Source organism: Protopterus annectens, chromosome 9.part0 (assembly GCF_019279795.1).
Source record: "Protopterus annectens isolate FY-2018-M chromosome 9.part0, PAN1.0, whole genome shotgun sequence".
Classification (NCBI taxonomy): domain Eukaryota; kingdom Metazoa; phylum Chordata; order Ceratodontiformes; family Protopteridae; genus Protopterus; species Protopterus annectens.
Genome location: NC_056743.1, coordinates 126566075 through 126584363, shown reverse-complemented (window position 1 = coordinate 126584363; position 18289 = coordinate 126566075). Strand labels below are relative to the sequence as shown.

The following is an 18289-nucleotide window of genomic DNA, read 5'->3' as shown; positions in this document are numbered from 1 at the left end:
ACTAGAATGAATATCTTGGTTTGTTGGTTCTTTCATGAAAAAATATTTCCTCTGCTGCTTTTGTTTCTAACATATAAAGTATATTAGCTGTTGGGTTACAAAGTAACAGGACTAAAACAAAAATAGTTATTTATAGTCAAGCACACATCTTTATTTTGAACCTAATACCTGCAGTTTGTCAAGAATCACAAATGAATATTCCACTTGCAATAATTTATACAGCAAACAGGCAGTGAATGATTTTTATCTGCATATTTTTACCAACACCTTCTAATACATAAGTTATATTTAGGCTTTCACAGTGCATGCATGCCATACATCAGGTAATACAAGGCTGAACCTGTGACAGCAAAATTGCTGACTGCACTAGAGACATGCACATTGTTATCAAAAGAAGGAACTATGTTTCTTCACCACAGATGAGTTTATTATGTAATGGTCTGATGGATTTATCATGCTTCTACTAAATTATGTAAGACATCTCACTAAGATGCATAAGAGGTCACACATTTATATAAGTAAATAAAGTGAAAATCAAGCCTGACTATAATGTATTAATAAAATAATGGTTCCAAAGCTTACTAAAATATGTAGCAAGAAACAGCAATACTGTTTTTTTTAACTGAAAAATAAAAGATTTTGTGAGTAGAGCTTAACATTACAGACACGTTTAACAAACACAGTTAACTATTTGTACTGGCTATGTTTTTTCATCATCATGAAAAATATCAAAAATAGGACTAACTTGCTTTAAATATTTTTAACAAAGAACCAGTCATTAAGCACAAAAAACACATTTGCAGACACGACCTAGGAGTCGTGGCAATATGCATATGAAAGCTACAATAATTAATACAGATTGCAAGATTCATGTCTACTTTGCACCAATTTAAGCATCAGTAAACATCTATAAACAGGTCATACTAGTGAGGTTATTAGAACTCCAACAGAACATCTATCATTTGTATACTGTTTAATGTTTCTTATTTTCTGCATTATTTCTCTTTTTTACATTGTCATTTTAACTTAACCTTAATTTGTAATGGTTGTGTGTACTTGTTTATAGGCTTGCCTTTATTCCCACCCTGCTAGTGTATGCATGCTTGTTTTCACACTCAGTTTACTATACGTAATTTATATTATTGTCCAATGCATCCTAAGAATGAAATTTGTCAGGTGAATACCTCTGACTACTTTATGAAGAGGATGCATTTAGCTTATTAGGGTTGCCTACTAATTTAAGTCACTTGAAAGTCTAAATACAGACTGTGATCCACTAATATTGGCAAATACCATTTTGACTTCTTGAACAATACTTGATGGGCCTGATTCCAAATGTCTTGCTCTCAATGTTAAGTGACCACTTACACTGAGAGTAGGCTGAGAGCAGGTATTTTGGACTCTAGTCCTTTTGCAAGTCTGTTTATAGACAAGCCTTAAACTAAAGTAAGTCACTTTCACTGAGAGCAAGTCTTTCCAAACTGGGGCAGATTTATACTGAAAGCAACTCTTTTGGAATCTGGCCAAATGTATTTTCTTTTCCAAAGGCCTTGTTCATAACTGCAAAATGTCCACTCAGTTAGCAAAAACAGAGGAAAAAAATACTAAAACTAACGACTAACAGCCAAACTGTGTTCAAAGTAATAAAGAATAAACAGCAAATAAAACACAGTGCAGTAACCAGGGCAAATGGCATAAAAACAAAGAGGCTCCATAAAAAACTCTGTTTAATAAAACAGAATTGTAAAAGGATAAGTGCTTTCACATATCATGCTTCATCAGATCCTAACAGACAAAAAACAGAACAATCTATTTAAAAATAGGACAGCCAGTCACAAAATTCAATTAATGATGCAATGGTCTAAATTTCAAAGCAGGTTTTAAAGGTATAGTATAGTTTAAACCAGGTAACCTATAAGCTTGGAGTATTGCTATCCATTGCATTTCTAATAACTCTGTTTTGCTGACGATATCCCCCCTCTAGCAGACTCACTAACAATGCCAATAACAGTAAACTTAAAAGAATGACTGGCATTGTCTGTAATGTGTTTCTACAAAGCATTCAAACAATGCATTCTTCTAATATCACCCAGGTGCTGCAACATTCGGTCTTTCAACCTCTGGTTAGTCTTGCCTACATAGAACAAAATACAGTCCGTGCAGGTTGCCAAGTAAACTAAATTAACCGACTTACAGTCAGCATGCACCTTAAACTTATATAGCCTAGACGTAGATGGGTGAACAAAAGTATTACTGCATGACATAAAATCACATGCCTTGCACAATCTACAGGGAAAAGTACCAAATTTAATTGAAACTTTACTAGATCTCCTAAAAGGTCTATAACAGAGCTCCCTTTTTAATTTCAGATTGTTCCTAAAAATAAAACTAGGGACCTCACCAACTATTTTCCGAATGGTGTCATCTGAACGTAGAATCAACCAATTACGTTTGATAACTTTGCAGATAGAGTTAATATTACTACTATATTTCAGAGAAAAAACACACCTAGGTCTATTGTTGACATTATTACGGGGGTACACAAATCTCCTATATAGGAAAGGTATAACTACAGTCCGTCTAAGGTCATGGACCTCTTTTAGTTTCAGAGCTACATCAGCTTCATGATATCCCCAACCTGTCAACTCTTCTGCTAAATGCCTTGTAGCCTGTAGGAAGTCACTGTCACATGTATGCAATATGGACATACGTAAGAATTGGCCTTTCATGATGTTACCGAATATCCTATTAGGATGCATACTACTCCTAACCAACAGGTTATTTTTCCTACATTCCTTTCTGTGTAGCCATGAGTCAATACTGCCATCAGAATTGATGACTATAGTTGTATCTAAAAAAATCAATTCTCTCCCTGGACCACTGCATAGTAAATCTGATACAGGAACTACTAAGTTCCAAATAATCAACAAAATCAGACAACAAAGAGTTCGTACCCTCCCATAAAATAAAAATATTGTCAACAAAACTCCTATAGTAAATAAGATTTCACCTATATGCATGATCAGAAAAAACAACCTGCGATTCCCAGTTGGCTAAAACCAAATTGGCAAACTGTTAGCGCAGGGTGTGCCCATGGCAACACCCTGCAGCTACAGATAGAAAATGCCATAAAAAAAAAAACATTATATTTCAAAATCAACTCTATCAAAGCACAAATCAATTCAATGCGCTGATGTGATAAGCCACCAAAACTATTAAGAAAATTCCTAATACACCCAACGCCATAAGTATTAGGTATGACAGTGAATAATGTGTTAATGTCTAAGGTCATTAAAATAAAATTCCTTTCTTGAAAGTTCAAACAGCAGGCACTTTCACCAAACGTCTGTAGAAATTCCTCTGTATCTTTCAATACTGCTGGTGCTCGTGCCAAAAAAGGTTTAAGTTCCTGTTCAATAAATATTGATAAGTGCTCTGTCACCCAGCCCTTACCAACCACAATCAGCCTTAAAGGTGGTCTCCACCTTCTTTTATGTATTTTAGGAAGACCATTAAAAGAGGGAAAACAGGATGTTCTGCAAGCATAAAATCATATTGTTCCTCGGACAACATTTCAGACATTAACAAATCATATAAACAAACATTTATTTCCTCTACAAAACGGTTCACCTCATATTTGGCCACAGGTAAATATGGATCACTATCATTCAAGAGTTCCAACATACTTTCAACATATACACTTGTGTCCATCACAGCAATTGCACCTCCCTTATCAGCAGGGCGTATGCAGATGCCCATGTTGGCTTTAAGTTGTTCAAGTGCTATGAACTCATCTCTAGTTAAATTATAAAAAGTTTTATCACTGGGGTTTGTTAGAATGTTATACAAATCACTCTCACAAACACTGAGAAATGCTTAAACCACAGCTGGCAGCTGTGGATTGAATAAACTAGGTTTCCTTAGGAGCTGAGGCGTGGACTGTATGTTATCCTTAAACAGTATCTTGAGAGCAACACCCCTTGCAAACTTCCGTAAATCAACAAGGACATCACTAACCTGAGCTGGTCTTGCTGGAACAAAAGAAAGGCCCTTGTCAAGGACTTGCTGTTGTAACCATGTCAATTCAATCAAAGAAATATTGATCATTAACGCCTCCATTGCTTCTGCCAAGCACCTGCTCCTTTCTGCTCCATCGAAGGTCTCCATTGTTTGCGCCCATGACTGGCTGAATGGGCCATCACATGACTGACCGCCAATCTGAGAGGAGCTGGTAGATTGGGAAGGGCCAACGGAAAAGTTGAAGACTCGACAACAGGTTGTTTAGGTCACTGTTGGCTAGGAGTAGTATGCATCCTAATAGGATATTCGGTAACATCATGAAGGGACAATTCTTATGTATATCCATAGGTTCGTAGGTAGGTACTAGGCTATCTGCCCAAAGGCATTTGTAAGCCTAGCCGGAATGTGTTGGCTTTTGCCGCCCCCCCCCTAAGATTAGTTCCCTGTGCCTCTGTCCAGCAGAGCCATTGAAGTGATCCCCGGGGTAAACTTTCTGTTTCCCATCCACTCATCAAGGTTTCTCTTGAAGAGAGTTAGCAAGGAGCTCTACCTAACACAGACTGGAATCTTGTTTCAGAGCATGGGAATTCTCTGTGACAGGAATCTGTCCCTCCAGCATGTCCTATTGATTGTTGTGGTGAAGTTTAGATCCCTAGAGCGTGTGGCTCGAGGGAGTACGGTTTTCTTTAGGTGGAGCATGTTCATCAATTCTGGGTTGGACATGGCCTTGTATGTCAAGCAGAGATCACCTCTGAGTAGGCAGTATGCAACCGAGTACAGCTGGAGTTTCTTCATGCATACATGTGACAGTGACTTCCTACAGGCTACGAGCCATTTAGCAGATGAGTTGACAGGTAGGGGATATCATGAAGCTGATGTAGCTCTGAAACTAGAAGAGGTCCATGACCGTAAACAAAGTGCAGGTAAACCTTTCGTATATAGGAGATCGACGTACCCCTGTAATAATGTCAACAATAGACCTAGGTGTGGTTTTTCTCTGAAATATAGTAATAATATTAACGCTATCTGCGAAGTTGTTAAACGTAATTGGTCGATTCTACATTCAGATGACACCATTCGGAGGATAGTTGATGAGGTCCCTAGTTTTATTTTTTGGAACTATCTGACATTAAAAAGGGAGCTGTGTTATAGACCTTTTAGGAGATCTAGTAAGTTTTCAACTAAATTTGGTACTTTTCCCTGTAGATCGTGCAAGGCATGTGATTTTATGTCATGCAGTAATACGTCTGTTCACCCATCTTCGTTTAGGGAATATAAGTTTATGGTGCATGCTGACTATAAGTCGGTTAATTTAGTTTACTTGGCAACCTGCATGGACTGTATTTCATTCCATGTAGGTAAGACTAACCAGAGGTTGAAAGACACAGTGTTGCAGCACCTGGGTGATATTAGAAGAATGAGTTGTTTGCATGCTTTGTATAAACAAATTAGAGAAATATGGGTCATTCTTTTAAGTTTACTGTTATTGGCATTGTTAGTGAGTCTGCTAGAGGGGGGGATATCATCGGCAAAACAGAGTTATTAGAAATGCAATGGATAGCAATACTCCAGGCTCATAGGTTCCTGGTTTAAACTATACTATACCTTTAAAACCTGCTTTGAAATCTAGACCATTGCATCATTAATTGTTTTAATTTTGTGATTGGCTGTCCTATTTTTAAATAGATTGTTCTGTGTTTTTGTCTGTTAGGATCTGATGAAGCATGATATGTGAAGGCGCTTATCCTTTTACTATTCTGTTTTATTAAATAGAGTTTTTTACTAAGCCTCTTTGTTTTTATACCATTTGCCTTGGTTGCTGCACTGTGTTTTATTTGCTGTTTATTCTTCAGTTAGCAAAAAATTAATTTATTTTACTTATATCTGGGCAAGACTCCCTTCAGAGGAAATCCAAGAGAGAAAGCTTCCATACAATAGTTAAATCAGTAAGGTAGCACAGTTTTTTATAGGTGTACAGGCAAATATTATATGCAAAGGTATAACACAAGCTAATGAGAAAGGGCAAGAAAAAAGGCAGACAGAAAAGCAGATAAAACTTCTTGGTTATCGACTCTTTACACAAAAGTTAGAAGTAGCATTTATTATACAAGTAATTTCACTATTAATGGATGCTAAGTAATCAGCACCAAATCTGTAAGTCTAAGCTTCTTGAAAACTGAAACTTTTATACAACATTTCTGTGGCTTAATGGGGGGGGGGTGTCTGATACTGATCTAATACTGACCTGCAGTTATTTGGGTGTGACTTATGCAATGCAATTTTATATTAACAGAACATCAACTGCTATACATTGAGGAATCCATAAGACATTTCCTGGAACAATGGTATACTATATCAGGCAGCTGTTAATTGTAAATGTGTCTATGTCATTTCACATCCTTGACCAGTCTCAGTCCTAACACAACAGCTCTTCATTGATTTCTTGAATACAACCAGAGTTTATGGCGTACGCCTGTAATCCTAGCATTGGGAGGCAGAGGTTGTGGATCGAATAAACTGTACGTGAGAGACCACACTTCTTGGAAAAGGGGAAAATAAGTAATTCCCCCAAGGAAACAAATGTGAGGTGAAAAAAAAAAACATGTTTGAGCTCAACATCCAGTTTATCCCCAGTACTGCATGGCGTTGATTTAAAGAAATAAAGTACTACAGGGATGCGTCCTGGTTATAGCATGTTGCAATGTATGGCAATGAGTACATTTATTATCACAGATTGTAACTTTATACACACTAGAAAAAGAAATACATCAGGCAATGATAGCTGTCTGTGGCAGTTTTAACTGCAGTGTAGATGGCATAAAGCTGCAGGGAGGATAACTGCTCAACTGCAGTACAAGAAGAACATCTCCTACCATAATGGGTGCTGTTCTGCCCTTTTGGGATAGGAACAAATACAGTTTTGTATAAAATGAAGTTTAATCTCCTTTAATGTGTCTGTTGCAACAAGCAATTTGTATGTGTGTGTGTGCTGGGGGCAGTATGTTTCTGGAGTGCAGTGTTTGAGGAGGATCCCTGACAGAAATGTCCAAAGAAATCTGTCCAAACTCTCAAGGATACAAGAACTATTCCTATTATCTGTACTAAAAATGCAAGTCAAATTTCACATAATTATTAATGCAAAGCTATATTTTAATCAGTTAATATACTTTTTAAAAGACTTATCTGGATAGAATTCACACACTATGCTACAGTAAGCAACTCAGTGACTGATATAACCAAGTGATTTCCATGGAAACTAAAAAGACATATTATCAAGCTGCAAGCAATCATCATATCATTAAATGAAGCAAGATACTTAACTGCACTATGAACAAGATACTTAAATACAGTCTGTAAAATTGATAAAACGTCCAGCTTCACATCAGCAGCTCTCATATCAAAATAAAGTGTAGCTTGGATTAGTAGCACAATAACACAAGTAGGTTTACCCAGAATCCCTTAGACAGCTGACAGACAAGTAGTCTTTAGGGATACTTTAAAAGATGAGGATAATATGAGAGGTGAAAAGGCATCTTATTTCAGACCTCAGGATGGTGGGCTGGCAGACAGTTTTACAGCTTGATTTGGACACCATGTGTATGTCAAGAATAGACAGTAAGGAGTACTGGAAATATCTAATATGGTCTCAGGGTCACAAGAGTGAATGAAGTGGAACAGGAGTCCCTAAACATCAGTGGGCATTTCAGTGCATTATACATGATACTGTAATGGGCCTGTTACATGTGTCCACTTACAATTTTGTAATGAGATGCTAAAGTGGTGGTCAGCACTTTAGGGTCACCTTGGATAAAGTAACTAAAATAATCAAACCAAAGGTGATCACAAGAGCAAATATCTTTCTCACAAATGCTAGTCTAGATGCAGTGATTAACATAGTTGCCAAACAGTAATCCAGGCACAGTTTATACTGTATAATTTAGACCAGGGCAATACAACAATTTCTTAAGGAAAATACTTGGTTCAGCCATAAACTACGACGTTTGGTATTCATGATCTGAGATGCTTCACCAGCCATCTTCAGTTACTGCCTACTAAAAAACACAGCATGAATGGGTGAACCAAGACAGAGCAATTCTGTCTATCATAAAGGAGCATGATCTGACTGTAAAAATACAATGCCGGAGATTAATTAGTCCTTGCTCAGTGGCTATAATAATACGTGAACAGACATATAGTTTCTGACCCACAGCCAACTGTGAAGCAGTGCTAGGTAAATGTTAAAGTTCTATTAGCTTCTAAGCAGAAAAATAGCCATATGAAAGGTAAGCCTTACTCATCTTTAGAGAGGGGGACCTGTACGGAAGTAGGTCTAATGTTCCTAAAATCCAGAGATATCCTCTGTTGTGCAAAACAGTAACTGCTCTTTTCCAGACAACAGGCACTATTTGTTCCTTAAGGAAGCAATTGAAAAAAATCAGTAACTTGTAATGGTTAGAACTACCTAATTACCTTTCATATACTCAACTCACATATGCTCACAAACTGATTTTCCAGCCATCTCTCTGCCCCTCACTCTCTTCTACCTTTAAAATGCACCACACACACAAAGACAGCTAAGATCAAACAATCAAAACCTCATAGAAATACATAGACCCCACCACCCTCCTGGACAAAACCTCCTGTCCTTCTCTCTAGCACGCTCATGGAACTCCCTTCCTCCCTCTATTCGTACCATCACAAGCCTCCCATCCTTCAAAAAATCACTCCACTCTTATCTATCCTCCACATGGGAATGCTCCTGCTCTCACCCTTCGTAACCTACTATTTCATCTAGTAACTCTTTCAGTTCTGACTGTATGAACACCAGGCAGCATTACCCTTGGCCTACCTGTGTACTACACTAACTCTATAAAAAAAAAAAAAAAAAATTCTTTTTATAAATTTGGTGTTACTCTTATTGCCTTGTTTCAGCTGTCTCTGCATGTTTAGTTACATAAATTGTACTATGTCTTACCCAATCAAATGTATATGTATATCCTCTGTATTTGGTACTTTTCTCATGTTGAACCCCATGGAATTCTCTGTTAAATATGTATGTGGAGCTTTTCTCCCCAGGACTCCATTGAAAACGGGTTCTTGAGCCCAATGGACTATCCTGGTTAAACAAATGCAAATAAAATTAAAAAAAATAAAAAAATAACTTGCTGTTACAATGACCTTTAATAGGGAAAGACAGGAAATTATGCAGCCTTGAGGAAATGTTACATGTGCTTATATAGTTAAATTTGAGGCTATGACTCTGAACCACCATATACAATGAGTGTCCAGGTGGGACATATTTTTGATCAGCTGGTATAAACACATGCATAGTAAAGAAACAAACACTAAGCTGTACTCAGATATTCATCTGAATGTTTTTAAGCTAAGCAAGAAGTGGGGTTAAGGGACATTTTAGACTCCTATAATAATCTCCTGCCAGAGCAACTTACATACATACACACACACACACACACACACACACACACACACACACACACACACACACACACACACGCACACACAATAAACAAGTGATTGATTTCTTAGGGATGAAGTAGAATGCCTGTGACAGCAATCTTTTCAGCACTGAGCGTGAAAAACAAAAACCCAAAAAATCCTGTTTGGAAGGGAAGTGATCTTTGAGTGCTTGGTTCATAAGGACGCACTAATCTACTATGGCATCATATGGGAATGAATTCACCAGGTTATGCTGAACTTTTCAAACTAGAGATGTCCCTTGTGATATGAAACCATGAGTGAGGAAAACAATGCATTCATTGTATCAAGTCAACATTGAAAAGCACAAACTTAAAACAGTGACTGAGGAAAAGAAAAGGATGGATAGCCACACAATAACGGATGATGTTTTTTAGCTTTCTTCCACTTTTATTGCACGTGGACTTCTTCAGAAAAACCAGGACGCCTCCCTACGTCCTGGTTTTATAACCAATGAACAGGAAGTGATGTTAAAATCATGAACGTTATATTCCACATATATACATGTAAAAAAACATTTTATATGTTCCCATCATAAAACACAAAGACATAAAATTACGTATTGTTACATCACAATGCTATTTGTACTTGATGATGCCTTAAAAAAGGCATGTTTAAAAGTTTTTTATTTTCTTTGACATTTTTTATTATTTTTTGTTTTTTTGTTTTTTGTTTTGTGTTTCCTCTCCATTTGACTCGGTAACTAGAATTCACTGAATGTGAATAATAAATCACACTTCTGTAATACCCCATGGCTTCAAATTTATAAATCATTTTCCAATTTCAGTGGATGATTTTTAACCAAATGGGTCTATGTGTCTCCTTGATTACCCCATGCTAATATATAAGCATGTGATTATCCGACCCAACATTACTAGCCACTGTACCATCACCATGGTAAGCTGTGTGTGTGTGTAGACCTCTCTCTGTGGATGTCCTTCTCTACTCTAAATACTTGACACTAAATGGTCGATCATACGACAATCCCCTCCACAGCAGTGAGAACACCTAACTACCCCCAAAAACAAACACAGATGTGACGAATGTGATCGAACCACTCATCATGCTCATGTATATAGTGTCTGTTGACTCCTAACAAATGTTGCCATGTGTGTCAGGGGGAACGCTCCCATGAGTGTGAAAAATGCCGAGCTGTGTACCTACCTCCACTTGGTGATGCATAATGTGTAAGATGGTTGTATTATCTATAATTTAAAAAGCATTTGATATTAATCCCTTCATTCAGACCTGGCAGTTCATCAGCCCCTAGGCATAATTGCCATAGTGACTCTTTTTGTTCCAATTTGTTGTTTAGGTCTCCTTTAAGTAGACATTTCTCTACGTGGTCTAAAACAAAGAATTCAAACTTCTTAAAATCTACACACTCCTGTGAGTGTCTTGCCAAGGAATTGTTCCCATCCTTATTTTTAATGGCCAAGTTATGCTCATATATCCTACGTTTGAGCATTCTTTTAGTTTTCCCCACGTAGTACTTATCACATGTTGAACAGGAGGCTAAATAAACCACATATTCGCTGTTACAATTGAAGTACTTCTGTGCCCAAAATATCCTATTTGTGTGTTTGATAGTCACAAAAGAAGTATTTGTGATGAACCTACACTGTCTACAATTCTGACAGGCAAAAGTTCCCTTCTTTCTACTGATATCCCTATTCAATACCACTCTTTCTTTGTGGTCCCTTTCTAACATGCTCTTTATGTTGGTGACATTTTTATATGTGAAGCGTGGTTTGATGCCCACACATGCCATAAGGTCTTTGTTTCCCAAAATGATACCCCAATTTCTTTCTATGATACCTCTGATGTTTTCCAATTGATTAGATATTGGAAGAGGAAATGCTAAATAAAAATCTGAGTGTTCGTCTCTACTTTTAGTAACACCTATTGAAACTTCTTTCGAGTATCTCATCCTATTGTTTGACAAGATTGGTCTAGCTACTCCATTACGGAGCCCCCAGACTTCGTTTTCAATTTTCTTTACCATGTGCTTTTTGTAGCCCCTAGCCAAGAATAAATTTCTTAGCTGTATTAACTCTTCTTGATAGATGTTATCCTCAGATGTTAATCTACTGAGCCTGATGACTTGACCCTTTATCACATTTCTTTTCATGTGGGTTGGGTGCAGGCTGTCTTTGTGCAAGTATTGATTAGTGAAACAAGGTTTTCTGTAGATTTTACTGTGTAGTGTATTATTTGTTAAATCAATATACAGTCTAATATCCAAAAAATTAATACTTTTGCCATAACCACTATGTTTGAATGTCAAAAAATTAGTAGTTTTATTTAGATCTTGAACCATAGTTTCAAATTCAGTTCTCTCCCCCACCCATGCAAAAACCAAATCATCTATGTACCTTCCATAGAACATAGCTTTTCTAAACAGGGGATGTTTTTTTAGGTGTTCCTGCTCCCAGTCTGCCATAACAATGTTGGCAAAAGCTGGTGCAACTCTAGCCCCCATCGCTACCCCGGAAGTCTGTTGATATATTTTGTTGTCAAACTCGAAGAAATTATTATGCAACACTATTTCCATTAGAGTACAAATGGTGTTGATTCTAGAGTTTTGTAACTCAGTATTGTGTGTCAAATAGTTCCTTAAATGTTCTATACCAGACTCTTGGTCAATACTAGTGTATAGACTCTTAACATCAAGTGTTGCAAAGTTTATTTCCTCGAGTTTGATGTTAGACTGTCCTAAACTCTCCAGCAAATGCCAAGAATCCCTGATGTAATACTCAGATTTTTGTGCTATTTTGTTGAGAATGTTATCCAGCCAAACTGATATATTCTCAGTTTTTGAGTTTTTGGCTGATATGATAGGCCTAAACGTTATTTCCCCATCATCATTATGCAATTTTGGTATTCCAAAAAAATTGCCCAGTCTTGGTTGCTCTACCATCAGAAAATCATAGTCTAGGTTGTCTATTTCATCCTGGCATAGCATGTCAAAGAGGTGAGTGTCTACCCTCCTGTACTTGTTTAAGACAAAATCCATACTGACACTATTATAATAATTAGTGTCATTAAGCAGTAAAAAAATACCATCCACATAATCAACCTTGTTCATGATGACTAACTTTCCCCCCTTGTCCGCCCTCATTACCCTAATGTCTGGAGAGCTGGACAACTGGTGCAAAGCATCACGTTCTGTACTAGATAAATTGTCCTCTAAACCCCTGACATCCATTTTCCTAAATTCCAATTCACATATTTTCTGAAACACTTGTAAAGTGCTTACTAGTGCTGGATTGAATGTACTGGGTCGTTTTAATCTTCTACTATTTTCAATACCATTAACTGCCATGTGTATGTCAAGAATAGACAGTAAGGAGTACTGGAAATATCTAATATGGTCTCAGGGTCACAAGAGTGAATGAAGTGGAACAGGAGTCCCTAAACATCAGTGGGCATTTCAGTGCATTATACATGATACTGTAATGGGCCTGTTACATGTGTCCACTTACAATTTTGTAATGAGATGCTAAAGTGGTGGTCAGCACTTTAGGGTCACCTTGGATAAAGTAACTAAAATAATCAAACCAAAGGTGATCACAAGAGCAAATATCTTTCTCACAAATGCTAGTCTAGATGCAGTGATTAACATAGTTGCCAAACAGTAATCCAGGCACAGTTTATACTGTATAATTTAGACCAGGGCAATACAACAATTTCTTAAGGAAAATACTTGGTTCAGCCATAAACTACGACGTTTGGTATTCATGATCTGAGATGCTTCACCAGCCATCTTCAGTTACTGCCTACTAAAAAACACAGCATGAATGGGTGAACCAAGACAGAGCAATTCTGTCTATCATAAAGGAGCATGATCTGACTGTAAAAATACAATGCCGGAGATTAATTAGTCCTTGCTCAGTGGCTATAATAATACGTGAACAGACATATAGTTTCTGACCCACAGCCAACTGTGAAGCAGTGCTAGGTAAATGTTAAAGTTCTATTAGCTTCTAAGCAGAAAAATAGCCATATGAAAGGTAAGCCTTACTCATCTTTAGAGAGGGGGACCTGTACGGAAGTAGGTCTAATGTTCCTAAAATCCAGAGATATCCTCTGTTGTGCAAAACAGTAACTGCTCTTTTCCAGACAACAGGCACTATTTGTTCCTTAAGGAAGCAATTGAAAAAAATCAGTAACTTGTAATGGTTAGAACTACCTAATTACCTTTCATATACTCAACTCACATATGCTCACAAACTGATTTTCCAGCCATCTCTCTGCCCCTCACTCTCTTCTACCTTTAAAATGCACCACACACACAAAGACAGCTAAGATCAAACAATCAAAACCTCATAGAAATACATAGACCCCACCACCCTCCTGGACAAAACCTCCTGTCCTTCTCTCTAGCACGCTCATGGAACTCCCTTCCTCCCTCTATTCGTACCATCACAAGCCTCCCATCCTTCAAAAAATCACTCCACTCTTATCTAACCTCCACATGGCAATGCTCCTGCTCTCACCCTTCGTAACCTACTATTTCATCTAGTAACTCTTTCAGTTCTGACTGTATGAACACCAGGCAGCATTACCCTTGGCCTACCTGTGTACTACACTAACTCTATAAAAAAAAAAAAAAAAAAATTCTTTTTATAAATTTGGTGTTACTCTTATTGCCTTGTTTCAGCTGTCTCTGCATGTTTAGTTACATAAATTGTACTATGTCTTACCCAATCAAATGTATATGTATATCCTCTGTATTTGGTACTTTTCTCATGTTGAACCCCATGGAATGTCTATGTATATCCTCATTCTCTGTTAAATATGTATGTGGAGCTTTTCTCCCCAGGACTCCATTGAAAACGGGTTCTTGAGCCCAATGGACTATCCTGGTTAAACAAATGCAAATAAAATAAAAAAAAAATAAAAAAATAACTTGCTGTTACAATGACCTTTAATAGGGAAAGACAGGAAATTATGCAGCCTTGAGGAAATGTTACATGTGCTTATATAGTTAAATTTGAGGCTATGACTCTGAACCACCATATACAATGAGTGTCCAGGTGGGACATATTTTTGATCAGCTGGTATAAACACATGCATAGTAAAGAAACAAACACTAAGCTGTACTCAGATATTCATCTGAATGTTTTTAAGCTAAGCAAGGAGAAGTGGGGTTAAGGGACATTTTAGACTCCTATAACAATCTCCTGCCAGAGCAACTTACATACATATACACACACACACACACACACACACACACACACACACACACACAATAAACAAGTGATTGATTTCTTAGGGATGAAGTAGAATGCCTGTGACAGCAATCTTTTCAGCACTGAGCGTGAAAAACAAAAACCCAAAAAATCCTGTTTGGAAGGGAAGTGATCTTTGAGTGCTTGGTTCATAAGGATGCACTAATCTACTATGGCATCATATGGGAATGAATTCACCAGGTTATGCTGAACTTTTCAAACTAGAGATGTCCCTTGTGATATGAAACCCTGAGTGAGGAAAACAATGCATTCATTGTATTAAGTCAACATTGAAAAGCAGTGTTCACAGCAAAGAAGCAGGATGCAGATACTATCAGTTTTTGGGAAAACAGTATTACATCTGGGAGAAATAATGATGTTTCAGCATGCAGGATAAATACAAATAACTGATGCAGGCAATCACAACCCTACACAAGTATGACAGTCTATCCTTCCAAATGAAATTATGGAGGGGAAGGTTTATTTCTTTGCTACAGCTCCATTATAACATTGGGCTTTCAAAGGGATACCCATATTGAAAGTTCTGATAAATTCTTACACAGTCTTTATCTGCTGAAATAGACATTTTTTTACCCTCCGCAATTATAGCGCGGGAAGTTATAATGACATCTGAAGTATCCTGTTTTGCTTTTATCTAGATATTATCTTTAAGAAGAAATATGAAAAAGCAAAAATGATTTTATGCAGGTCTGGTCTTGTCCCAGCTGAATGTAGCATGATGATGGCAGTGGTTGTATTGTCACCTCATAGCAAGCGGTTCTCCATTTCGATTATTGGCTGGGTTGCCTTCTGTGTGGAGTCTGCATGTCCTCCCTGCATCTGTGTGGGTTTCCTCTGGGTGCTCTGGTATCCTCCCACGTTATAAAGACATGTGTCTGGAGCATTTCTCCCCGGGCCTCTGCTGAACATTTGCTTCATTCCAAGTCGGACTTTCCTGGTAAACAAATGTTAACTAACTAAATAAAAAAATAATGCACTAAGAATTAATGAGACAGCCTCAGCCTCATAGAGTTTAAGCTGTTGATGCTAGGCTTTGGCAGGCAGCTGGGATCTCTTTCTGTCTTCTCTCTCTCTGCTCTTCCAACAGTCTTCTGAAATACTTGTCACATCTTTATTTCTGCTTCAGCTAATTTCTTTCTAGCTTCTCTTTTACCTTCCCTTGTTTCTCTTAGATTGGTAAGGCAGTCAACAGTGGTAATTTAGTTCTTAATCTTTTATCCATTAGTAACTAAGCTAGTCAGAGATTACAGTTATGCAAAGGACTACTCCTAGATTCCAAAACTGCAGGATGACAATCTCCGTGGTTTCTACTGGTCTTTTATCAGACAGTCTGTATGGTGTCCTGCTAGTGCTCTTTTTAAATCAGGTTCTCTATTTATGCAACATATTTTCATGGAAGCATTTAGCCAACGTGATACCCTGGATGTGTATGGATACATATTCAGTAAACTGCTGACGTAGTTTGTAGGCTACTATGCCAAATGAAAGTCACAAATGTCAGCCAGTCTTTATATTTTGTTTAGAGGGCTATTTTAGCAACATAATGGTCAAGAAATGGATTATTACTAAAGTAAACACACCTCTTGCACAGTTTTATCAGGCAAATCCAGGGTGGTTTTCTGATACTCTCAGCACAATATGTACCATTCAGCCACCTTTCACTTTAAATGTATTAGAATTGATGTAGATAAACATGCTGGATAAGATAAAAATAGCCGTAAGTTCAACATGCTAGTTTCCAATAAGATAATAAATACAGGAAAGCCCTAGTACAGTCAAAGTACTAGAAAGTGACAGCATGTGAAGTTATTAGTTGAATACTAGATGTATCAGATGTATCAGATTTTGCTACGGTCAGCTGTGGATTTGTCCATTACTGCATATAAAGTGATGTTTCTCTTTGTCCACAGTTGTGTGACTGTGGAGGTAGTATTTATAAGCTGGGGAGGGGGGCGAGGATTCCTATGTTGGAGGGTGGGTGGGGAGAATCTCCCCTACATAAATGATTATTTTCATTTTAGAATCTGTAACTGGCTTTCATATTTGCATTTTTGGGACGTTACGTTACTTCATTTACGTTGCTGACATTTTCTGAAGCAGAATGGCTTGTATTTCCTGTTCAGTGAGTGTCATGTTTCTTTATGTGCCCCCCCCCCCCCAACTAATTATTCTAACTCTGAGACCGCACTAAAGTCAGGGAAAGAGCAGGTGTAAGGAAACGGCTAACCGCTTTCTTTCCATTAGGAAGAAATCAGTGATTTGGCTGTTCAGCAATGTCGTAGTTCGACATTTATGGGTCGGCCAACTGGTATTCAGCATTTTCGTCTTTCGAAATGCTGATATGGACCACTTCAGCGAATGGTGCATTTAGATTCAACAGTCTGATTTTTGATAGTTTTTTTCTATTAAATACTACATATTTTAAGTATGATGTCTGCCAGAAAACATTTTTGTAAATAAACATATAATCTGACAGGAAGGTACTGCAGCATATATCAATTTGTGTCCATATAACAACCTTACATTGGTAAGACTAAAAGGTTGCTAAAACACATATTATGGAGTATCTTAGTGATATCAGAAACCCAGCTATTAAAAGCTTTTATTTCAACATCTGAATACTCAAGATATGCTCTCTTTTCAACGGTTAGTGACAATATTAAAAACTTTTGGACTGTAAAGAAACACAATATTTAATGAATTTCTAGACTTCTGAATAAACCCACCATTAATCCATTCATTTATTTTCACTACCAGTTCATTTGTCCATCCATCCATCCATTTGTCCATCCATCCATCCATCCTTCCATCCATCCATCCATCCACCCCTTTATTTTCACTACCATAGATCGCAGGAGACAGCAGCCTATCCTGAAAAACAGTTGCTTTAAAGCAAGAACCATTTTCGATATTTTATTGAAATAACAAAATGCTGAACCAGCAAAATGTTGAAAAAATATAATTTCTTCTTTCCCACTGTTGTGTGATCCCAGAGTTGGTATATATAATTAGAGGTGCCCCCTGCATTAAATAGGTTTTAAAATGATATTTATTGTGTTGTGATTCAGCATAAGAGCAGACGGACAGGTTTGTTGCTAGAAAAGTTCCACAGCGTACAGCGATGTTAAGGCCATACAGCTGGGGGTGGGGAACATAAATTACTTATGCCCTAAACTCTTGAAAAGAAAGAAAATTCAAAACAGAAAGAATCCATTTACAAAGATTGCTTTATCAGGGAGTTATTATAATAGAAAAAAAAACTTCTCCATACACTAACTGATCCTTTTAACTTCTTCAAGTGTTTACTGATTTTTAATATTATTGAATACATTAAGATGAATCTGAATTCATTCATTACTAGCAGGTTATTCTTACCAAAATCTTTGCTAAGGTGCCATCTTCATGGGCTTCCAACATGGTTATCATTCCTCCATCTGTTTCAACTTCACAAAGTACATCACCAGCAGACACTGAATCACCTGCAAAGGTGAAAAAAGCAAAGAGAATATGTTTTGTCG

General features: G+C 37.3%; 1 protein-coding gene across 2 annotated transcripts in view; it reads right to left on the bottom strand.

The window, feature by feature from the left end:
• The window catches only part of PDHX (pyruvate dehydrogenase complex component X), a 1629376-nt gene that overhangs the window by 1129373 nt on the left and 481714 nt on the right, over nt 1-18289 (bottom strand). For both annotated transcript variants that reach the window (XM_044082641.1, XM_044082640.1), the window contains one exon: nt 18147-18250. In XM_044082641.1, coding sequence (XP_043938576.1) covers nt 18147-18250 — 104 coding nt within the window. The remainder of the gene's footprint in view (nt 1-18146; nt 18251-18289) is intronic.